The 24,717-nt window shown below is 50.2% G+C and overlaps 2 protein-coding genes across 2 annotated transcripts in view; one reads left to right on the plus strand and one right to left on the minus strand.

Moving 5' to 3' along the window:
* Positions 1-8,468: 8,468 nt before the first annotated feature.
* LOC147095832 (E3 ubiquitin-protein ligase TRIM39-like) lies at positions 8,469-14,440 on the plus strand. Its single transcript, XM_085973724.1, has 2 exons — positions 8,469-8,481; positions 13,890-14,440. Exons 1-2 carry the CDS (start codon positions 8,469-8,471, stop codon positions 14,438-14,440), a joined length of 564 nt encoding a protein of 187 aa, XP_085829850.1.
* Positions 14,441-16,585: 2,145 nt separating this feature from the next.
* The window catches only part of LOC147095833 (zinc-binding protein A33-like), a 32,407-nt gene continuing 24,275 nt past the window's right edge, over positions 16,586-24,717 (minus strand). Inside the window, exons 5-7 of the mRNA XM_085974838.1 lie at positions 23,152-23,174; positions 21,569-21,684; positions 16,586-20,461 (exon numbers count right to left, since the gene is read on the minus strand). Of these exons, the coding sequence (XP_085830964.1) occupies positions 19,911-20,461; positions 21,569-21,684; positions 23,152-23,174 (690 nt within the window). The 3' untranslated portion in view covers positions 16,586-19,910. The remainder of the gene's footprint in view (positions 20,462-21,568; positions 21,685-23,151; positions 23,175-24,717) is intronic.

Genomic DNA, 24,717 nt, shown 5'->3' on the forward strand with positions numbered 1-24,717 from the left:
CCCGGCGCTGTAGTTCCGATCCTTGCCACCAGGGCCAGCACGGCGCTGTAGTACCGATCCCTGCCACCAGGGGCCACGGCGCTGTAGTACCGATCCTTGCCACCAGGGGCAGCACGGCGCTGTAGTACCGATCTCCGCCACTAAAGGGGCCACGGCGCTGTAGTACCGATCCTTGCCACCAGGGGCGCCACGGCACTGTAGTACCGATCCCCACCACTAAAGGGGCCAAGGCGCTGTAGTACCGATCCCCGTCATTAAAGGGGCCACGGCACTGTAGCACTGATCCCTGCCACCAGGGGCACCACGGCACTGTAATACCGATCCCCGCCACTAAAGGGGCCATGGTGCTGTAGTACCGATCCCTGCCACCAGGGGGTAACGGCGCTGTAGTACCGATCCCCGCCACTAAAGGAGCCACGGCGCTGTAGTACCGATCTCCTCCACTAAAGGGGCCACGGCGCGGTAGTACCGATCCTTGCCACCAGGGGCGCCACGGCACTGTAGTACCGATCCCCACCACTAAAGGGGCCAAGGCGCTGTAGTGCCGATCCCCGTCATTAAAGGGGCCACGGCACTGTAGCACTGATCCCTGCCACCAGGGGCACTACGGCACTGTAATACCGATCCCCGCCACTAAAGGGGCCATGGTGCTGTAGTACCGATCCCTGCCACCAGGGGCACCACGGCGCTGTAGTACCGATCCTTGCCACCAGGGCTGCTACGGCGCTGCAGTACCGATCCCCGCCACTAAAGGGGCCACGGCGCTGTAGTATCGATCCCTGCCACCAGGGGCACCACGGCGCTGTAGTACCGATCCTTGCCACCAGGGCTGCTACGGCGCTGCAGTACCGATCCCCGCCACTAAAGGGGCTACGGCGCTGCAGTACCGATCCCCGCCACTAAAGGGGCCACGGCGCTGTAGTACCGATCTCCGCCTCTAAAGGGGGGGCTGTAGTACCAACCATGTCCTTCTTAGGCAGTCCCTCAAAACCGAGGATGACTTGCTTCCACATTAAAAATGAGTTCTCACATGACTGATGTGACCAATGCAGGACCTACAGTCTCTGTGCTTGACTAATCTACTGCAATTTTTTGAGGATGTAACTGGTAAAATAGATAAGGGAGAACCAGTGGATGTGGTGTATTTGGATTTTCAAAAGGCTTTCGATAAGGTCCCGCATAAGAGATTAGCGTGTAAAATTAAGGCACGTGGGATTGCGGGCAAGGTATTGACTTGGATAGAGAATTGGTTGGCAGACAGAAAGCAAAGAGTTGGAATGAATGGCTCTTTTTCCGAGTGGCAGGCAGTGATTAGTGGGGTACCGCAGGGATCGGTCCTTGGACCCCAGCTATTCATAATATATATTAATGATCTGGACGAGGGAACTAGATGTAATATCTCCAAGTTTGCAGATGACACAAAGCTGGGTGGGCGTGTGTGCTGTGAGGAGGATGCCGAGAAACTCCAGTATGATTTGGACAGGTTGGGTGATTGGGCAGAAGCATGGCAGATGCAATATAATGTGGATAAATGCGAGGTTATCTACTTTGGTGTCAAAAACAGGAAGGCAGATTATTATCTGAATGGCAATAGATTGGGAGAAGGGGAAGTGCAACGAGACCTGGGCGTCCTTGTGCACCAGTCGCTGAAAGTAAGCATGCAGGTGCAACAGGCGGTTAAGAAGGCAAATGGTATGTTGGCCTTCGTAGTGAGAGGGTTTGAGTACAGGAACAAGGATGTCTTGCTGCAGTTGTACAGGGCCTTGGTGAGACCACATCTTGAGTATTGTGTGCAGTTTTGGTCGCCTTATCTGAGGAAGGATGTTCTTGCCATGGAAGGAGTTCAGTGAAGATTCACCAGGCTGATACCTGGGATGGCAGGAATGACGTATGAGGTCGATTGGGCTTGTACTCGCTGGAGTTTAGATGAATGAGAGGGGATCTCATCGAAACTTATAAAATTCTAACAGGACTAGACAGACTAGATGCTGGAAGGATGTTCCCGATGGTCGGGGAGTCCAAAACCAGGGGTCACAGTCTAAGGATAAGGGGTAAGCCATTTAGGACAGAGATGAGGAGGAATTTCTTCACCCAGAGGGTGGTGAACCTGGGGAATTCTGTGCCAAAGAAGGCAGTGGAGGCCAATTCATTAAATATATTCAAGAAGGAGTTGGATATATTTCTTAAGGCTAAAGGGATCAAGGGATATGGAGAGAAGGCAGGAACAGGGTACTGAATTTGGATGGTCAGCCATGATCTTATTGAATGGCGGAGCAGGCTCGAGGGGCTGAATGGCCTACTCCTGCTCCTATCTTCCCTGTTTCTAGTTTCTATGTTTCTATGTCACAGGTGGGGCAGACGGTGGTTGAAGGGGCGGGTGGGTGGGGTGCTTGGGTTGACGTGCGCTCCTTGCGCTTGGCTTGCGCTTGCTCCTGACGAAGAGACTCGAGGTGTTTGGCGCCTTCCCGGATGCTTCTCCTCCACTTTGTGCGGTCTTGGGCCAGGGATTCCCAGGGATGTTGCGCTTTTTCAAGGACGCTTTGAGGGTGTCCTTGAAGTGTTTCCTCTGCCCACCTGGGGCTCTCTTGCCATGTCGGGGCTCAGAGTAGAGCGCTTGTTTTGGGAGTCTCGTATCAGGCATGCAGACGATGTGACCCGTCCATCGGAGCTGATCGAGCGTGGTCAAAGCTTCGATGCTGGGGATGTTGGCCTGAGCAAGAACACTGACGTTGGTACGCCTATCCTGCCAATGGATTTGCAGGATCTTGTGTAGGCAGCGTTGGTGGTACCTCTCCATTGCTTTGAGGTGCCTGCTGTACATGGTCCATATCTCTGAGCCATACAGGAGGGCGGGTATCACTACTGTTCTGTAGACCATGAGCTTGGTGTTGGGTTTGAGGTCCTGGTCTTCAAACACTCTCTTCCTCAGGCAACCGAAGGCTGCACTGGCACACTGAAGGTGGCGTTGGACTTCGTCATCGACGTCTGCCCTTGTTGACAGTAGGCCCCCGAGGTATGGAAAGTGGTCCACGTTGTCCAAGGCCTTGTCGTGGATTTTGAGAATTGGGGGGCAGTACTTTGTGGTGGGGGCAGGTTGGTAGATGACCTTTGTCTTATGGATGTTTAGTTTAAGGCCCATGCTCTCGTATGCTTCAGTGAAGGTGTTGACGATGGTTTGGAGTTCGACCTCCGAGTGAGCGCAGACGCAAGCGTCGTCTGCATACTGTAATTCGACGATGGGACGACCTTGAATCTGGACTGGAGGCGACGGAAGTTGAACAGTTTCCCATTTGTTCTGTAAATTAGTTCCACTCCAGCGGGGAGCTTACTGAGGGTGAGGTGGAGCATTGCAGCAAGGAATATCGAGAAGAGCGTTGGTGCGATGACACAGCCTTGCTTGACCCCGGTCCGTACATGAATTGGGTGTGTGGTGGAACCGTTGGTCAGGATCACGGCTTGCAAGTCGTCGTGAAGCAGGCGGAGGATGGTGACAAACTTTTGAGGGCAGCCGAATTTGAGGAGGACACTCCATAATCCCTCACGGTTGACAGTGTCGAATGCCTTTGTGAGGTCAAAGAAGGCCATGTAGAATGGTTGGTGCTGTGCCCTGCATTTCTCTTGTAATTGACGCGTGGTGAAGATCATGTCCCTTGTGCCCCTTAGTGGGCGTAATCTGCATTGCGACTCTGGGAGGAGCTCTTCAGCCACTGGGAGAAGGCGATTGAGGAGGGCCATGGCGCTGTAGTAGTGATCCCTGCCGCCACGGGGGCCATGGCACTGTAGTACTGATCCCCGCCACCAAGGGGCCCATGGCGCTGTAGTACCGATCCCAGCCACCAGGTGCACCACGCCACTATAATACTAATCCCTGCCACCAAGGGGGCGCCGTGGTGCTGTAGTGCTGACCCCTGCCACCAGGGGTGCCACAGTGCTGTAGTACCAATCACTGTCACCAGGGGCGCCACAGCACTGTAGTACCGATCCCTGACACCAGGGGTGCGCCACGACACTGTATTACCGATCCCTGCCACTAGGGCTGCCACGGCGCTGTAATACCGATCACTGTCACCAGGGGCACCACAGCACTGTAGTACTAATTCCTGAGATCAGGAGCGCCACGGTGCTGTAGTACCGAACACTATCACCAGGGGCGCCATGGCGCTGTAGTACTGATCACTGTCACCAGGGGTGCCACAGCATTATAGTACCAATCACTGCCACCAGGGGCGCCACGGCACTGTATTACCGATCACTGCCACCAGGGGCGCCACAGCACTGTAGTACCGATCCCTGCCACCTGGGGCGCCACGGCACTGTAGTACCGATCCCTGCCACCAGGGGCGCCATGGCACTGTAGTACCGATCCCTGACACCAGGGGCGCCACAGCACTGTAGTACCGATCACTGTCACCAGGGGCACCACAGTGCTGTACTACCAATCCCTGCCGCCGGGGGGGGGGGGGGCGCCACGGCACTGTACTACCAATCCCTGCCGCCAGGGGCGCCACAATACCGATCCATCCTAATTCCCAGTTGAGGACAGGATAGGGGCTTGGCTCTGACGTCTCACACAGTGTCCACTGTCCAGTCTTACTCACTGTCCAGGCTCACACATGAAAAGTGGCCACTTGGACAAGGGACCAACAAGTGATCATTGGCTGTGGAACTGTTCCCCAAACTCTTTTAAAAACTAATTCTTGGGATATGGGCATCGCTGGTAAGGCCGGCATTTATTGCTCATCTCTAGTTGCCTTTGAGAAGGTGGTGGTGAGCCGCCTTCTTGAACCGCTTGTAGTCCGTGTGGTGAAGGTACTCCCACAATAGGGAGTTCCAAGATTTTGACCCAGCGACGATGAAGTAATGGTTATATATATCCATGTCAGGATGGTGCGTGACTTAGAGGGTAACTTGGAGATGATGGTGTTCCCATGCCCCTGCTGCTCTTGTCCTTCTAGGTGGTTGATGCTGTACCAGCCCTGTGAGTGTTTGTTGGTACAGTGTCGAGGGAGCTTTACTCGGTAAAGGGAGGTGATGTTGAACAAGCCTCGGCAAATTGTTGCAGTGCATCCTGTACATAGTACACACTGCAGCCACGGAGGGAGTAGCTGTTTAAGGTGGTGGATGGGCTGCCAATCGAGCAGCCTGCTTTGTCCTAGACAGTGTCGAGCTGACTGCACGTTAAGGAGATGAGGGAACAATCTGGGGGTGTAGGGAAGTTTCTTTCCACAATAATAAGTTATCAGCTGCTGCTGTGGGAAACAAGCTTTGGGGGGTCAAGGGTTACAAAAGTACCATTTACAAGGATGATCCCAGAACTGAGAGGGTACAACAATCAGGACAGAGAAGACTGAGAGGTGACCTGATAGAGGTCTTTAAAATTATGAAGGGGTTTGGTCGGCTAAATGTAGAGAGGATGTTTCCATCTGTGGGGGTGTCCAAAACTAGGGGTCATGAATATGTCGAGAGAAAGAGTCAAATTCTGTTTGGTAATGCTCCTGTGAAGTGCTTTACTACGTTAAAGGCACTATATAAATGCAAGTTGTTGTTAAGAGGGAGTTGGACAGGCATTTGGTGAGGATATCAGCTGGGGAATCTAGGAGTGTAAACTCAGTGGCCCTTCAGCTGAGCTTTCCTTGGACGAGCAGAAGAACCCCCAAAGAAATTCACCCACTTTTGGTGAGTCGGAATGTCGTGTGTTCAAGTTCCACGCCAGAGACTTGAGCACATAATCTAGGCTGACACTCCAGTGCAGTACTGAGGAGCGCTGCACTATCAAGAGGTGCTGTCTTTTGGATGAGACGCTGAACCTGCCCTCTCAGGTGCATGTAAAAGATTCCATTTGAAGAAGAGCAGGAGAGTTCTCCCTGATGTCCTGGCCAACATTTATCCCTGAACCAACGTTGCTAAAACAGATTATCTGCCCTTTCTCCCATTGCTGTTTGCGGGACCTTGCTGTGCGCAAATTGTTTGCCACGTTTCCCTACATTACAACAATGACTACACTTCAATAGTATTTCATTAGCTGTGAAACACTTTGGGACGTCCTGAGGTCGTGAAATGTATAATGTGTATAAACATAATATATATATATATATATAAATAAATGTAAGTTCAATCTCTTTTCTGCTGGATTCGGGCCTCGAGACATTGCCGCTGTAGTAGGACTCCTGGGTGAACTTCTGTGTGGGGACTCCGGCGGTGTAGAGCTGGTCTGAGACCTGGATGGGGAAGATGGCTGATTCCAAGATGGCGGCCCGCTCGGCGCGCACGAGGCGGTGAGGGCCGCATGGCCGGAAGAATAAGAGTCAGAGTTTTTCTGGGCCACGTCCAGCGATCGCGCAGTGGCCACTGCCTTTTTTAAGTCCAGGACCTCCTTCTCCAGCAGTCTCTGCTGGATATAATTCGATTTGAGGCCCGTGATGAAGGAATCGCGGACCAATTCGTCAGAGTACACGTTGGCCGTCACGGCCTTGCAGTTACAGTCCCGGACCAAGTCCTTTAGGCCCTGTAAGAAATCGTCCATTGATTCCTCAGGTCGCTGCCTGCGTGTAGCCAGCAGATGTCTGGCGTACACTTCGTTTACTGGCCTCTGGTATTGGGCCTTCAGGATAGTGATGGCCTCCGTGTAAGAGGTGGCGTCCCGGATGAACGAATAAATCCAATGATTAACGCGAGTAGTCAGTAGACTCAGTTTATCTACCTCGCTAGCGGATGAGGCCCTCGCGAAGAGTTCGAAGCATTTGAGCCAGTGTCCAAATTGATTTGATGCTTCAGCAGAATGTGGATCCAAGTCCAGACACTCTGGTTTTAGGAGTCGATCCATCCTAGTATTCTTTAGTGATTAAAATTGACGTGCCTTCGATAACCACAAAACTAGAAGTTATAGACTTTAACAAGTTGGCTTTTAATCACTAAGATCAGAGCTAACATCTCAACACACTGACTGGCTCACAGGAATGAGTCATACAGATCCTGGGATCTTTCAGTAAGAGAAGTCAGGGGTGGAGCCAAGAGCCAAGACCTGGAACCTTCCAGGTTAGTCACGGAAGAGGAAGTGAAACTATACACCGTGTGGGGGAGGGTAATATACATGAGTGCAAAACGAATACAGGCAAGACAAACAAATTTCATTACACCTTCCCTTCTTGCCATTAGAGGATCTCCAGCAGCAGAGGCGGCAGCAGCAGAACCAGGAACAGCAGGATGAGCACCAGGAGCACCAGGCTGCTGCTCACTCACCTGAAGTTGCACAGGCCAGAAGGGGCCAGCGCTTGGAAGTGGGTTGAGAGCATCTTGCTGCGCTTTAGGGGGCCATGGGGACCCGTATCTGCACTGGCAGTCCTACTCAGAAGGACTTCCATGAAGGTCTGGTTTCTCTGTTCAATAGATGGCCAACGCTCCTCAAGAGATGTCATTCTCTTATGAGCACTCACCATGTTTTCCGTACCCTGGCGAGTCATCTCCTCCATGGAGGTTGCCAACCTTTCCATGGTGATGCGTTCCTGCGCCAATGACTCCACAAAGGCTCTGCTCATGGTCGCTATGGACTCCTCCATTCGCTCCACACTCGCAGCGACCCTGGAGACAAAACCTGCCAGAGACTCCTGCATCTGTGCATGGAGATCCATCACCTCTTCTCTTGCGGATGGACCCAGAGGCAAAGGGTCGACATGCAGTGCAGCTGAGCTGAGCTGGCAGAGTCCTGCGCCCTCTGACGAGGACTCTCCACTGCTGTCCCTGTCTCCAGAATCTGCTGAGGCTCACTTGTGAGCTGTGAAACACCAGGTGACAACACTACTCTATGTCCCAAAGGTCCCCCCGAAGTGTGAGTGTCTGCACTGGTGCTGGGTGCGCTTACTTTTGCTGACGCTGCGTCCTCAGGAGGTTGGAGCTTCCTCTGAGGAGTCTGGCTGCACAGCCTCTTCCTCCTCCACAGTGAGGACGGGGGCTCTGGATGGTCCTGTGGGGGAGTAGAGGAAGGAGTTAGAGATGTGATGCCAAGGTTACATGCACATTCGAGTTGACATCTGCTGACACCTGCATCCATGCAGCCTTGGTCTCAGTGGGAGGCCTCTTCCTGCCTGACCTAGGGAAGAGGACCTCCCTGTGGGCCCTAACCCCATCCAATAATGCCTGCAGTGAAGCTTCGTCGAATTTGGAGGCAGCTTGGGGTCTGGCACTGGCCACAGCTGCTGCAGGCTCCTCTGCCATCCTGTATGGTTCGTTTGGAAGCCAACAGAGGAAGCAATGCTTGCTGTAAACCTTGAAAGCACCACGAATGATGACATCATACTGTGGGGCTTTCTGACTAGAAATGGACAATTAGCAAGGCTGTCCACATGCTGGAAATTAATTGGCCACTTGAGGGAAAATTGTGTGCAGCTGGCTGACCCATTTTTTTGTGGGTCAGAACCCCACATTCGGGGAATCCGACCATTTCCCACACAATCCACAAAATCAGGCCCAAGATGTCTGAATCAGGCCAGAATAGAAGCAAAATTAGTGGGTTAGACTGAGCAGTGATCCATGTTTCCTGTCTTGATGGGTTGCACAGGTGTCTACATTAGAGCCTTGGGGAGCTCTACATAAAGTTTAAGTCCCATTAATTTGCCTATATCTCAAGTTGCTGAGACTAAGGGCTGGATTTTATCAATGGAGGCGAGTAGGAGGCGGGACTCCCACTTTTGGGGTTGTAGTCCCGCCTCCATCGAGTTGTGGCCAACCCACTCGATTTTCCCTTGATTGACCTTGTTGAGCCCGCCCAGTGGGCTCAGCAAGCCAATTAAGGGCCACCCGGCAACAGGTGACGTCACAGATTGACATTTCATCTGTCAAGAGCTTTTGACAGATGAAATATCAGCGTTTGACAGCTCCTTGAAGCTGTCAAACACAGACAATCTGTACTCTAAGTGAATTCCTTCCTCTCAGGCTGATTTAGAGATCTCTCCAGAACAGAAAGCAGAATGCTGCAACTTTTGACAGCTCGCGGCCATTCTGCTTTCTGTGCCAGTGAGATGAGGGACTCCCGAGACCTGAAGGAAGGAAGGCTGTAAAGGTAAGTAAAACTTATTTAAACACTTTACACACACCGAACACAATTACCTCTGCACTCATGCACCCATCACTCACCTGAACACCGGACATCTTGAACCCTCCAAGTCCTTCAGCCCGACGGTCCGCCTCGCTAACTTGCCATGGTTTGGAGCTGTCGGGAAGCCCACACTTCAGGGATAAAAATAGGGGTTAGGCTAAAAACTGCCTGTTATCTACCTGTTAACAGGCAGTTCATTGGCACTAATCCCCTTCCCGCCTCAGGGAGGCGGCTCCCAGCACAGGTCAGGTACCCGCCTCCTGGGAAACGGGCATGGAGGCGGGATGGGTTTGTGCCCCATGATTTCGCGATTTTAACACCCCACACGCCTCCATTCCCGCCTCCACGGCCCTGGGAAATTCTAGCCCTAACAGTTCTTTGTGTTCTGATTTTGGATTTATCCTGATGAGGCAACAGCACCAAGAATAACCCTTTTCCAAATTACAAGGCCCACAAAATTTAGAAGGACAAGCCAGCAAATAGAAGCACTGTTAATGCATCCGAAAGACGGCACCTCCGGCAGTGCAGCACTCCCTCAGCACTGCACTGGGAGTGTCAGCCTAGATTTATGTGCTCAAGTCTCTGGAGTGGGACTTCTGGCTCAGAGGAGAGAGTGCTACCCACTGAGCCATGGCTGGACACCGACCAGCTAGCTTATGCTGCAGGCGGGAAAGGCTGCAGTCTAAGGTGCACATACAGACATTCGGCCCCTCTTTGTAGGGAAGGGGTACAACCTTCTGACTCAAGAGGCGTTAGCACCAGCAACTGAACCACAGCTAACAATTAGAAGTTATCCCTTGTTATTTAATTGTAATGTGAATTAGTACAAGCGAGGAGGGAGGCCAGTTCAAATGACTTGCCATTTGCCTCTCCCCAGACAGGCCTGGGTGCCATCTTGTACATGCTTCGAGAGTGGTGTGGTAAATTCTTGGGCTGAATTTGCCCCAGGTCATGAGTGGGTGGAGTGGCCAGTGAGATGATTTAGCTCCGTGGTTCGCAGAATAAATGATTTCGCTCCGTGGTTCGCAGAATAACTGACCATGTTTCCAGGCTCCCCATTGGCTGCTGTGTAGACGGAAATAGAACTATCACCTCTTCAGTCCCATTCAGCCATTAGAAAGGTCGGCAGCAGTGCCCCAAAAGTGCCAGAATACAGCAGGCTGGGCTCAGGGAGGGAGACAGAGATCCTATAGCTTCTGAATATGAGCACAAACTAGCGAAAAATATAAAAACGGATTGTAAAAGCTTCCATAGGTATGTGAAAAGGAAAAGACTGGCGAAAGTAAATGTAGGTCCTTTACAGTCAGAGATGGGAGACTTTATAATGGGGAATGAGGAAATGGCTGAGAAATTAAATAAATACTTTGTTTCTGTCTTCAAGGAGGAAGACACAAAAAACCTCTCAGAAATACGAGAAAACCAAGGGTGTGACGAGAATGAGGAATTTAAAGAAATTATTAGTCACAAAAGAGTATGAGCAAAATTAATGGGACTAAAAGTCGATAAATCCCAAGGACCAGATGACCTACATCCTAGGGTTTTGAAGGAGGTGGCCATTGCAATAGTGGATGCATTGGTTGTCACCTTCCAAAATTCTATAGATTCTGGAATGGTTCCTGCAGATTGGAGGATAGCAAATGTAACCCTGCTATTTAAGAAAGGAGGGAGAGAAAACAGGGAACTACAGACCTGTTAGCCTCACATCAGTAGTTGGGAAAATGCTGGAATCTATTATAAAGGATGCAATAACTGGGCACTTAGAAACTAATATTAAGATTGGGCAGAGTCAACATGGATTTATGAAAGGGAAATCCTGTTTGACAAATCTATTGGAGTTCTTTGAGGATGTAACTAGTGGAGTAGACAAAGGGGAACCGGTAGATGTGGTGTATCTGGATATTCAGAAGGCCTTCAATAAGGTTCCACACAAGAGGTTGGTGAACAAAATTAGGGCACATGGAAATGGCGGTAATATACTAGCATGGATTGAGAATTGGTTAACAGACAGAAAACAAAGAGTAGGGATAAACGGGTCTCTATAGATTCTGGAACAGTTCCCATGGATTGGAGGATAGCTAATGTAACCCCACTATTTCAGAAGGGTGGTAGAGAGAAAATGGGGAATTATAGACTGGTAAGCCTGACATCGGTAGTGGGGAAAATGCTAGAGTCCATTATAAAAGATGTAATAGCAATGCACTTGGAAAACAATGACAGGATCGGACAAAGTCAACATGGATTTACAAAAGGTGCTTGACTAATCTACTGGAATTTTTTGAGGATGTAACTGGTAGAATAGATAAGGGAGAACCAGTGGATGTGGTGTATTTGGACTTTCAGAAGGCTTTCAATAAGGTCCCGCATAAGAGATTAGCATGTAAAGTTAAAGCACATGGGATTGGGGGTAAGGTACTGTCTTGGATAGAGAACTGGTTGGCAGACAGGAAGCAAAGAGTTGGAATAAACGGGTCTTTTTCCGAGTGGCAGGCAGTGACTAGTGGGGTACCGCAGGGATCGGTGCTAGGACCCCAGCTATTCACAATATATATTAATGATCTAGACAAGGGAACTAGATGTAATATCTCCAAGTTCGCAGACGACACAAAGCTGGGTGGGCGTGTGTGCTGTGAGGAGGATGCCGAGAAACTCCAGTATGATTTGGACAGGTTGGGTGATTGGGCAGAAGCATGGCAAATGCAGTATAATGTGGATAAATGTGAGGTTATCCACTTCGGTGGCAAAAACAGGAAGGCAGATTATTATCTGAACGCCAATAGATTGGGAAAAGGGGAAGTGCAATGAGACCTGGGTGTCCTTGTGCACTAGTCGCTGAAGGTAAGCATGCAGGTGCAGCAGGTGGTTAAGAAGGCAAGTGGTATGTTGGCCTTCATAGCGAGAGGATTTGAATACAGGAGCAAGGAAGTCTTGCTGCAATTGTACAAGGCTTTGGTGAGACCACACCTTGAGTATTGTGTGCAGTTTTGGTCGCCTTATCTGAGGATGTTCTTGCCATGGAGAGAGTGCAGCGACGATTCACCAGACTGATACCTGGGATGGCAGGAATGATGTATGAGGAGAGATTGGGTCGATTAGGCTTATATTCGCTAGAGTTTAGAAGAATGAGAGGGGATCTCATTGAAACTTATAAAATTCTAACAGGACTAAACAGAGTAGATGCAGGAAGAATGTTCCCGATGGCAGGGAAGTCCAGAACCAGGGGTCACAGTCTAAGGATACGGGGTAAGCCATTTAGGACTGAGATGAGGAGGAATTTCTTCACCCAGAGAGTGGTGAACCTGTGGAATTCTCTGCCACACAGGGCAGTTGAGGCCAATTCATTAAATATATTCAAGAAGGAGTTGGATATATTTCTTGAGGCTATACAGGTCAAGGGATATGGGGAGAAAGCAGCGATAGGGTACTGAATTTGGATGATCAGCCATGATCTCATTAAATGGCGGAGCAGGCTCGAGGGGCTGAATGGCCTACTCCTGCTCCTATTCTTCTATGTTTCTATGTTTTTTCATGATGGCAGGCTGTGACTAATGGGGTACCGCAAGGATCGGTGCTTAGGCCCCAGCTATTCACAATCTATATCAATGATTTGGATGAGGGGACTAAATGTAAGAGTTCCAAATTTGCTGATGATACAAAGCTAGGTGGCAGTGTCAGTTGCGAAGAAACTTCAAGGGGATCTCGGCAGGCTCAGTGAGTGGGCGAGAACATGGCAGATGGAATATAATGTGGATAAATGTGAAGTTATCCACTTTGGTAGAAAAAACAGAAAGGCAGAGTATTTCCTAAATGGTGAAAGATTGGGGAATGCAGATGCTCAAAGGGACCTGGGTGACCTTGTACATGAGTCACTGAAAGTGAATGTGCAGGTGCAGCAAGCCATTAGGAAGGCAAATGGTATGCTGGCCTTCATTACAAGAGGATTTGAGTACAGGAGTAAAGAAGTCTTATTCCAATTATATAGGGCCTTGGTGAGACCACACCTAGAGTACTGTGTACAATTTTGGTCTCCTTACCTAAGGAAGGATATACTTGCCATAGAGGGAGTGCAACGAAGGTTCACGAGATTGATTCCTGGGATGGCGGGACTGTCGTACGAGAAGAGATTGAGTAAACTAGGCCTGTATTCTCTTGAATTCAGAAGAATGAGAGGGGATCTCATTGAAGCATACAAAATTATTACAGGGCTTGATAGGATGGATGCTTGGAGAATGTTTTTCTTGGCTGGGGAGTCTAGAACCAGGGGCCACAGCCTCAAGATAAAGGATGGGCCATTCAGGACTGAGATGAGAAGAAATTTCTTCACACAGAGGGTGGTGAATCTTTGGAATTCTCTACCCCAGAGGGCTGTGGAGGCTCAATCATTGGGTATATTCAAAACAGAAGTCGATAAATTTCTGACTAGTAAAGGCATCAAGGGATATGGCGATAGGGCCGGTGAATGGAGTTGAGGCAGAAGATCAACCATGATCTCATTGAATGGCGGAGCAGGCTCGAATGGCCTACTCCTGCTCCTATTTTTTATGTTCTTATGGTCAATGAGGCCTTGTCCTGCAGCAAGATCTTTATTTTAAACAGATTGATGAAAATCTGCACTGTGTATATAGGGCTGAGGGAACAGTGAGAGTTCAAAGGTGAGAAATCTCTTCAGACGCCCGGTCCCTGGGGCTGCACAGTTCCTGGGCTGAGGAAAGTGGTGATGGCCCAACACTGTCTGTACACCTCTCGTGATTCATTCCTTGTTTTCTTATAGTAATAGCTTCCCATTCATGTTTTGTTTCAGTCCCCGCATCTCTAACACTGGACTCAGTGACCGTAAACCAACAACTCATCTTGTCCCAGGATCTGACGAGTGTGAAGCACGGCAATGAAGAGCAAGACGAGGAGCAAGATCTTCCTGAGCCACCGGAAAGATTTGATGAATACTTGTATGTTTTGAGCTCACTGAGTTTCACATCAGGGAGACACTACTGGGAGGTGGGTCTTGGAAACAAGTCTCAGTGGGTTATAGGTGTCTGTGGCGAGTCTGTCAACAGGAAGGAAGACATCCTAACTATACCTTCAAATGGATACTGGGTCATAGGTTTATTTAATGAGAATGATTACAGAGCATCAACCATTAAACATACCATCATTCCTGTTGAAATGAAGCCTTGGAAGCTAGGGGTTTACCTGGACTATGAGGCAGGACAGGTGTCATTTTACAATGCTGAAGACATGTCTCACCTGCACACGGTCACTGATACTTTCACCGAGAAACTCTATCCCATCTTTAGTCCATGTAATAATCTAACTGGGAAAAATGCTGAACCGCTCACCCTGCTCACTGGTTAACACAGTAGCTGTTTCTCTTTATATGTCTCTCTGGCTATATAATCAAAAGTTATAGAGCGTACCTACATATATGTTATATCAAAAGAAAGCTCATCATTAGGGGACTCTTGTAGGCATATTTACTTTTTGGTCTGACAAAAATTGTGCCGATATCCAAAAAACGTTAAAAATTCCGCTCATTAGCATCGAGTGCGGGCGGGTTCATTGTGCGCGGGCGGGCCATCCTAGAGTTGAATGACGTGATGATTGACCAATCCTACAGTTTAGTGACCTGACGGTTGACCAATCGGTGTGTGTGCGGGCGGGCCTTATCATTCTGAAATGAGGTGAGTGGCCGCCATCTTAATTCCAAACTCTTCATTTCTTTTTCCCACTTTCTGCGTGTTTCTTTTCAAATCTACATTTCAAGCAAAAAAATAAGTTGCTTTTAAAACACAAATTGTTTTTAAAAAAAGGTAATTAATTTGTAAATCTTTTCTCTAACCTCTATAATTTTCCTACCTTTCACCGTTTTTCCAGGCCTCGAAGCCTGGGCCTCTGTTGCCCAACCACACCCAAGCTAGGCACCTACCGTCGCGATCAACAAAAGGCCTGCGATCGCCGCCATCTTTGTGAAGGCTGGAGGGGGCGGGCCTGAGCCGAGCGTCGCCACCGCCGCCATCTTAGTAAAGGCGGGCGGGGCGGGAGTAAGCGCGCGCGTCAACTTCCGCCCGGGGCTCGACTTGAGTCCGGCCAGGCCTCACGCGGTAGGTTGCGCAGCAGCGTCTCTCTCTCTGGTCTTGAAGCCGGTTCGGGTGGGGGGCGGGGCTCGGGAGGGCGCGAGCGCGGGAGAGCGCGAGGCTCGGGAGCGACCACTCACCCTCTGTCTCTCTCCCCTCCCCTGCCTCACCCTTCCCCTCCCCTTCCTCCGTCGCTCTTCCCCCCAGTCTCTCGCTCTCTCTTCCTCCCAGTCTCTCGCTCTCTCTTCCCCCCGTCGCTCGCTCTCTTCCCCCCCAATCTCTCGCTCTCTTCCCCCCCAATCTCTCGCTCTCTTCCCCCCAGTCTCTCGCTCTCTTCCCCCCCAGTCTCTCGCTCTCTTCCCCCCCAGTCTCTCGCTCTCTTCCCCCCCAGTCTCTCGCTCTCTTCCCCCCGTCTCTCGCTCTCTTCCCCCCCAGTCTCTCGCTCTCTTCCCCCCCAGTCTCTCGCTCTCTTCCCCCCCAGTCTCTCGCTCTTCCCCCCCAGTCTCTCACTCTCTTCCCCCCGTCTCTCACTCTCTTCCCCCCCAGTCTCTCACTCTCTTTCCCCCCCCGTCTCTCACTCTCTTCCCCCCGTCTCACTCTCTTCCCCCCGTCTCTCGCTCTCTCTTCCCCCCGTCTCTCTCTTCCCCCCAGTCTCTCTCTTTCCCCCCCGTCTCTCTCTTTCCCCCCCGTCTCTCTCTCTTCCCCCCCAGCTCTCTCTCTTCCCCCCCAGTCTCTCTCTTCCCCCCCAGTCTCTCTCTTCCCCCCGTCTCTCTCTTCCCCCCGTCTCTCTCTTCCCCCCGTCTCTCTTCCCCCCGTCTCTCTCTTCCCCCCGTCTCTCTCTCTTCCCCCCGTCTCTCTCTCTTCCCCCCCGTCTCTCTCTCTTCCCCCCCGTCTCTCTCTCTTCCCCCCCGTCTCTCTCTCTTCCCCCCCGTCTCTCTCTCTTCCCCCCCGTCTCTCTCTCTTCCCCCCCGTCTCTCTTTCTTCCCCCCGTCTCTCTCTCTTCCCCCCCCAGTCTCTCTCTTCCCCCCGTCTCTCTCTCTTCCCCCCCAGTCTCTCGCTCTCTTCCCCCAGACTCTCGCTCTCTCTTCCCCCCCCCAGTCTCTCGCTCTCTCTCTTCCCCCCCCCCCGTCTCTCGCTCACTTTATTTACTCGCAAAAGTGTCTCCTTATTTACTCTATCAAAAGCCTTCATAGGTCCACCACCATATCATAATTCAGTCAGTGCCAGTATGTCGAAAGGTTCTCCCCTTCGGGCATTGTTCACATGAAGGGATTGAAAAGGGGCATGGCCAGATGGGATGAAGAGAAAGCAGAAACGGCTGAAAAGGAAAAGTGGGAGCAAAGTGTGGGGGGGGGGGGGGGGGGGGGGGGGGTGGGGTTCGGAGTGGCAGCCATAATACAAACATGAACGGACGCAGAGGGAAATATAAATTACATTCGATAGGAAAACTTTATTTAACATTCCAAAGAAACCCTTCAAAACTACAAGGAACGGACATTCATCGAGAGTTTATTACAATATCAGGTGGGACTGTACATCTGTTCAGAGTACGTTGAAACTTCCTCCTCGCACCATTGTTAAAAAGTGTCTTTAACCAGCTGCCTCAGTTTGCCTGACCCAGTATCTGTCTGGCGTGTCTGCTGAATAACTTGCATTTATGAAGTGCCTTTAAGGGAGTAAAATGTCCAAAAGTGCTTCACAGTAGTGTTATCAATCAAAAATATTCCTCTCCTCAGTCTTGCGGATGTAGGTTCGCGCCACACAATTCTAAACCTACGATTGGCAGTCCACCAATCGCAATGAAAGCTGCTTTAAAAGGGGCATGTAGCTGCCTCCACCACGTCTTTACCCAGTCCACGGCTGGGTCAATGCTATCCTTCTGTGATACGACACCTTGCGCCATTTCGCATCCGTCTCTACAATCAATATTTTCATAACGCAGGAAAAAACAACCATGAAAACCGCTTTGCAAAGTTTGCAGCACAAATTCTCACACGTCCAGAAGTGGCTGTGCTCGGACAGCTGAGCAGCTTTCAGGCAGAACGGGTCAATTCAGGACCCCAAGTCTACCCATTAACTCCCAACATTACAGCTGCTTTTAGAAAACTAGGGAGATACCGAATTGTTTCTGACTGTTTTGCACTTGAGACTCAAGTTAATGTAGCGTCTCGCTCATACCACCTAATGTAACTACCTGCACACAGAGGCGGTAGTGTTGTGGCACAGCACAGGTTGGCTGCACCCACTGGCGAGCCCCAATCCTAACCACACTGCCATGGGGATGTCCCTTCCGGGAAGTTTGGGGGTAGATGAGGATTATAAATAAGTGGGAGAGTCATCCTGCGACTTACTGAGGCATCTCTTCGGGTTTGGTTATATAAAGAGACTGGAAGCTTTATTCAGGAAGATACCTGGTGGAGGGAATAACTCAGGAAAGGGGGGAGAAAACAGAACAATTCCACAAGGAAGAAAATCGTAACTGGGTTAGAAGAGAGTACGAGGAAGAAAGAGCTCTGTCGGAGGGCTGGCTTTGAATGTACTTCAATGTCTGTAAAGCATTTTGGGACGTCCTGAGGTTGTGAAAGGCGCTCTATAAATGCAAGTCTTTCTCGATTTCTCTTTGAAACTGGCTGCTTATAATACTGCAATGGGTATTGAGCTTAAAATAAGTTAATTATTCAACAGGACAACAAGCATCAGTTGAAGTTTTCTCCTTCTGATGCATCTGTGGAAACAGAATGACTATTTCTTCTACTTAACCACCAGCGGTAACAGAAGTATTAACACACAAGCAGCGAACTCGAGATGGATTTATGTATTAAATCACCATTCTGAATAGCAACATGTTTGATCAAATTTCCAGTGCTGACCAAAACTTCAAATTTCTTACTTACATTCAATATTCTCCACCCACCTCCCACAAACTCCAGTGTTTGGAACCAACCTGTAGATAGTGAACCATCAAAGACTCCGTCTGTGCAGTGACTTCTGATCTCCTGACTCTAATGTCATCAAGGCACATTCAGACTTCCAGCAAATGCACTGACTATGTAGGGACATAAAAAGCTTTTGATAATTATTTTCTCCCGTCTGGATAAAGGCAAGGGATATTAATATTGGGGAATGGAGCACTCTCCCCATTTCAGGTACTCCCCCCATTTCAAGTATAAAACAATTATTTACAGGGTTAAAGCTCCCTCCACTCTGCCTCGACAATGCACTTCACCTCAAATCTCAGTAAAGCACCACCAGGGGGTCACTCTTCAATCACCACTCCCCCTCCCCATTACCCACACCAGTCATCCTGTGGCCTGCAGGCCTCAGCGGAGTGATGTAGGCCCATTACCTACAGATTGGCCAATCAGGTCTGCCAGATGCACTTCACAAAGCATCTGGCAAATGGGCAGAAAAAGCCTTCATCCCATCAGCTTGCCCTCGTTTAAAACGCAGGACCCAGAGGTAAAAAGGTTTAAGCTAATGCACACCACCCTGTAAATCCCTCCTATTTGTCTAGTGCTTATTTTCACCCAAGGGTTGCCTTTGAAAAAAGTGCTTTCTGCAGGAGTGGACAGGAGGAGAACTAATGCAAAACTGATCTAAACATAATTAGATTATTAATTATTATGTCTTCACATTGTCGTCAACCCAATTGTACTTGGCTCCTGCATCCACCATCACTGAAGTCCAGTTTGGGAGTGTGCATTTTTCAGCTGATTAACTCAAGGTCCTTCCATTTACTTAAAAAGTGAGCTCAGGGCGCCCTCTATTGCTGCCCGCAGTATACTTCGCTTCATACATCAAGGAAACTCCATTCTAGCAAATCTCCTCTTCTGTTACTGTGTTAACGCTTTAAAGATTCAGGTTAGATGGAGCTTGGGGGAAGGACACATGGGAGCTGGTGGCCGGGGGCGGGGTTGACCTGCCCTGAGGCCCCTGCCACCGCCAGAACTTTGCGGACGGTTTATCGGAGAGGTCACGGATACATCGCTTGCGTTTTTCCCCATAATCAACGTCAGCAGGTGGAAAATCAGGGGCTGCGTAGAAGGCCCTGCTCCGCCGGTGACACGTGGCCTCAGAAAAGTCCCCCCTCCCTCCAATTGTGTACAGTGGTGGTTTTCAGTCTGGGGTCCATGAGGTCAGAAAGTAAAATCTGCATTGCTGCCAGTGCTCAGAGAATTCCGACACTGTCACGGCTCACCAATTCCACTCGTGGCATCACAAGAGGTGGGGGGCGATTGCTACACCAGTGCGCTCACCCGCGGAAAACCTCTTGCTGGCGCTGGCACAGAAGCATGGGGCCAACGCTAGACAACAGGCGCACAGAGGAACCCAGATCCTGTGCTGTTATTTTTTTTTGGATCCCTCAACCCCCACAGCTGCAGGGAACTAATTTTATAAACCACTGCTCTACGTAGTGGCCGGGATTTCCCGCCTCCGTGTGCCTGGTGCGCACACGGGGAAATTCCGCACCCCCTCCTCTCCCTCACACCCACCCCCCAACCTGCGATATTACAACCTTTAAATTTAGTGATAGGAAGATAACAGAGTGACGGTGCAGATTTGATCAGCCCGAGATCCTGACAGGGACCAGAAGCACCGAAGTGAAAATTCCCGGCCAGTACATCAGAAAAAATACTGATTGGGGTTCATTAATCTGCCGGAGGGTAATGTTACAATTCAACAGAAGGGACTTTCCCTTTAAGAACCATCACAAGTTTCCCCCGCCACCCCACCCCACCCTTCCCTGCAAATTAATTTTGGCATCCTATCCGATTACACAGCCTCAGTGGCACTGATTTGCCTTCCTTCTTGTTGTGAGGGTTGAAGAGGGGATATAGCTTCTCCGTGAACTTCGCTTGCAAGGTGTAAATACAACATAGGTTGTCGGTGTCGTAGAAGGACAGCCGCCCCTCTTCGTAGTTCAGGTAGACGCGGATGACCTGGGGCTTGTGGCGGAGTTGGAGGGTCTGGGTGCCGGGCGCGTTGACGTTGACCAGATTCCCATTCTGCAGCTCCAGCACCCAGTACCCGTCCTGCGGCGTCAGCTGTTTGGTTGTCAGGCGGTCGGCGGAGGCACTGGTTACCCCGATGAGGCAGGCGTTGTTGCTGCCCAGCTCCACGTCCCAGTAGTGCTGCCCCGACAGGAAGCCGCTGCTGGCCAGGACGCAGAGCCAATGGTTGAAGCGATGGGGCACGAGCGAGTTCTCCCGACGTTTGTCGCCGTCAATCACGCTGGTGAGGTCCTCGGACAGGACGAGCCGTGGGTGCGCTGTCTTGGGGTCCAGCTTCAGAAACTCCTCAACTGGAAGACACAGATCCTCAATTAGTAGAGATACTCACTTTCCCTTACTGCAGAGCTCGCTCACTGTGTGTGTGCAGTACTGGGAGACACCCCCTCAGTTACTAGACACACTCACAGTCCATTACTACAGAGCTCACTCACTGTGTGTGTGCAGTACTGGGAGACATACCCTCAGTTACTAGACACACTCACAGTCCATTACTGCAGAGCTCACTCACTGTGTGCGCAGTACTGGGAGACACACCCTCAGTTACTAGACACACTCACTTTCCCTTACTGCAAAGCTCGCTCACTGTGTGTGCGCAGTACTGGGAGACACACCCTCAGTTACTAGACACACACTCAGTCCATTACTGCAGAGCTCGCTCACTGTGTGTGCGCAGTACTGGGAGACACACCCTCAGTTACTAGACACACTCACAGTCCATTACTACAGAGCTCACTCACTGTGTGTGCGCAGTACTGGGAGACACACCCTCAGTTACTCGACACACTCACAGTCCATTACTGCAAAGCTCACTCACTGTGTGTGCAGTACTGGGAGACACACCCTCAGTTACTCGACACACTCAGTCCATTACTACAGAGCTCAGTCAGTGCGTGTGCAGTACTGGGAGACACACCCTCAGTTACTAGACACACTCAGTCCATTACTACAGAGCTCAGTCAGTGCGTGCGACACTGGGTAATGCAGCCACCAATTTTTGTACAGCAAGTTCCCACAAACTGTAATGTGATCATGAACAGATATTCTGCTTTTCAGTTGGTTGAGGGATAAATATTGGCCCAGACACCAGGGAGAACTCCCTTGCTCGTCTTCACAAGAGTGCCACGGGGCCTTCTACGTCCACCCGAGAAAGCAGACGGGCCCTCGGTTTAATGTCTTATCTTAAAGATGGCACCTCCGACAGTGCAGCGCTCCCTCAGCACTGCACTGGGGAGAGTCAGCCTAGATCTTGTGCTCAAGTCTCCGGAGTGGGACTTGAACCCACGTACTTTGACTCAGACGAGTGTGCTACCCACTTAGCCACAGCTCACTATAACCACTATGTAACAAATTCAGTTACAGCTCACCGCCTGCATGCAGGAGACAGGCTGATCACGTACCTGGCACAAATGCTTTAAGCTCGTCCCAGATTTTAACGTAGCGGAAAGGCGTGACAATAGCGTCAGTACAGAGCTCAGTGGGAACATCCGCTGGTTTGGCATGTTCCTGTTTACACCTGGAATGGAGAACTGGAGTAACATCAAGAGCAAAGTATGACAACTTAGTGCTTTACAAAAACAAAATCCCCCAAATTGCTCCGCTCCTCTCCTGAATCTGGGGACTCTTGCTGGGGTCTGGTTCCCCAGGGATGGGCAGCTCTCTGGCACCATGCCCAAGTGGCCACTCGTTACGTGCAAGCTTCAGACAGTGAAATGTTGGCAGGGTGCCAGGCTAAGAGCATCGGACCAGGCCTGAGACTGTCCTTATTAAGGAGAAAAAGGATTAGTGCCTTCCACGACCTCGGGACACGTCCAAAAGCGCCAATTAAGTACTTAAAAAAAGTGTAGTCACCGTTGTAAATTATGAAACACGGCCGCCAATTTCCGCACAGTGAGATCCCACAAACAGCAATGAGATAATGACGTGATAATCTGTTTTTAGGTTTTGGTTGAGGGATAAATATTATAGAACTCTGAGTATTGTGTACAGTTTTGGTCTCTTACCTAAGGAAGGATATACCAGCCAGAGAGGGAGTGCAACGAAGGTTCACCAGGCTGGTTCCTGGGATGGGGGGATTGTCCTATGAGGAGAGATTGAATAGACTAGGCCTATATTCTCTGGAGTTTAGAAGAATGAAACGTATAAAATTCTTACAGTGCTCGACAGGGTAGATGCAGAGAGGATGTTTCCCCTGACTGGGGAGTCTAGAACCAGGGGTCACAGTCTCAGAATAAGGGGTCGGCCATTTAGGATTGAGATGAGAAGAAATTTCTTCACTCACTCAGAGGGTGGTGAATCTTTGGAATTCTCCACCCCAGAGGGCTGTGGAGGCTCAGTCGTGAGTATATTCAAGACAGAGATCAATAGATTTTTGAATATTAAGCGCATCAAGGGATATGGGGATAGTGCAGGAAAGTGGAGATGAGGTCGAAGATCAGCCATGATCTTATTGAATGGTGCAGCAGGCTCAAAGGGCCAAATGGCTGACTCCTGCTCCTATTTCTTATGTTATGTTCTTTGAAATCGTGCCATGGGATCTTTTACGTCCACCTGAGGGGGCAGACGGGGCCTCGGTTTAACGTCTCATCCGAAAGATGGCATCTCCGACATTGCAGCTCTCCCTCAGCACTGCACTGGGAGTGTTGGCCTGGATTTTGTGCGCAGGTCTCTGGAGTGGGACACATCCTTCTGACCGAGAGGCTGGAGTACCAATTGAGCCAAGGCCGACACCACGTGTGCTTCCCGGCCAGGGCTACTGGGTAGCGACCGGGAGCGGGAACCCGGACTGATTAATCTCCTCCTCAACTCTCAGGTGCTCAGGCCAACCACAGCGCTGGGGTCACGACCCCAACCCACTCGGCACAGATCGGGGATCGAACCCGGGAGCGCCATGGGCTGCGCGGCTCAGGGCTGTGAATTTATCCAGTGGAGCCAGCAATGGGAACTCAGGAGCACATGTTCAGAAGGAATTCAAGACACGTACCTGTCCAGCAGCAGTTTGATATCCTAAAGAGAAGGGGGGAAAAAAAAAATCAGGTTATAATCGCCACAATTTGACGATTACGATCAAGAATAAAATAAGTGATCTCCATTGAGTGTATATTAATCAGTTAATCAGCAAGGGACATGCAGTGTGATCGCCATTAACCGCACCCAGTAGACCTTTACAGCACAGATTGAGGTTTCCTGACCCAATGCACAGCCTCTCCCTGTACCCTTTTGATTTCTGACCAGCACTCCAGTGCAGTGCCGAGGGAGCGCTGCACGGTTGGAGGTGCTGTCTTTCAGGTGGGACGTTAAACCGAGAGCCCCGCCTGCCCCCTCAGTAAAAGGTCCCGCGGCAGGAAGATGAGCACGGCAGTCCTCCCCAGCGGCCTGGCCAATATTCAGCACTCAACCAGTTATCACTAAAACAACAAATGACCTGGTCATTTCTCACGTTGCTGTTTGTGGGAGCTTGCTGTGCACAAATTAGCAGCCACTTTTCCCTATAACAACAGTGACTACACTTCGAAAAGTGCCCTGGGGCTTCTGAAAGCGCTTCAGGGACATCCGGAGGTTGTGAAATGCGCTATTTAATTGCAAGTCACTATTTTTTTCCCCTTTATCTTTTTCAAATATTTACCCACTTTCTCCCTTTTAAAAGCTATTAAGGATTCTGCTTCCACCACCGTTTCAGATAGGGCATCCAATGTCCTGATAACCCTCTGCATTAAATAAAAAAATTCTCCCAATCTCTCCACGGGTTTTTTTTTGGTGATGTATCTAGTTACCAATGTTCCCTGTAATTTCCCCCCCCCACCCCGCGCCATGCACGGTCCCTTTAACTGGCTGCACAGCCCATTCAAATTTTTGTGCATGGGCGGTTATTTCTGTTGAAAAGCCAATGAGCGGACTGCGCTGGAGATCCAGCAGCTTAGCAGATCAATAGATTTTTGAATATTAAGGGATATGGGGATAGTGCAGGAAAGTGGAGATGAGGCAGAAGATCAGCCATGATCTTATTGAATGGTGGAATAGGCTCGAAGGGCCAAATGGCTGACTCCTGCTCCTATTTCTTATGTTCTTATGTTCTAAAAGGCATTTAACAGAGGTGTAAAGATAGCCGAACGAGGATATTAGCAGGGAGTGGCCAAAAGCTCTCGAAGAGGTGGTCTTTAAGGAGGGCCTTAAGGGAGGAGAGGCAGTTGGAAAGCGTGAGGGGTTTAGCGAGGGAATCCCAGAGCATGGGGCGAAGGCCACTCAAGGCACGGCCGACAATGGTGGGGGCGAGGAGCTGCACACAATGCCACAGTCAGAGAATGGAGAGCTCTGGACCGGGGAGGGGGGTTACAAGACTGGAGGAGTTTACAGACGTAAAGCAGGGTGAGGCCATGAAGCGATTTAAACAAAAGATTGAGAATATTAAATGTGCGTTGTTTGTGGGACTGGGAGTCAATATAGGTCAGCGAGGACAGGGGGGTAATGGGTGAGTGGAACAGGGTGTAATTCAGAATAAGGGCACCAGAGATCTGGATGATTTGAACTCTACGGAGGGTGGATTTATAAG

Source organism: Somniosus microcephalus, unplaced genomic scaffold, assembly GCF_052327205.1.
Source record: "Somniosus microcephalus isolate GS21.2 unplaced genomic scaffold, FLI_Smic_1.0 unresolved_chr1, whole genome shotgun sequence".
NCBI classification, from domain to species: domain Eukaryota; kingdom Metazoa; phylum Chordata; class Chondrichthyes; order Squaliformes; family Somniosidae; genus Somniosus; species Somniosus microcephalus.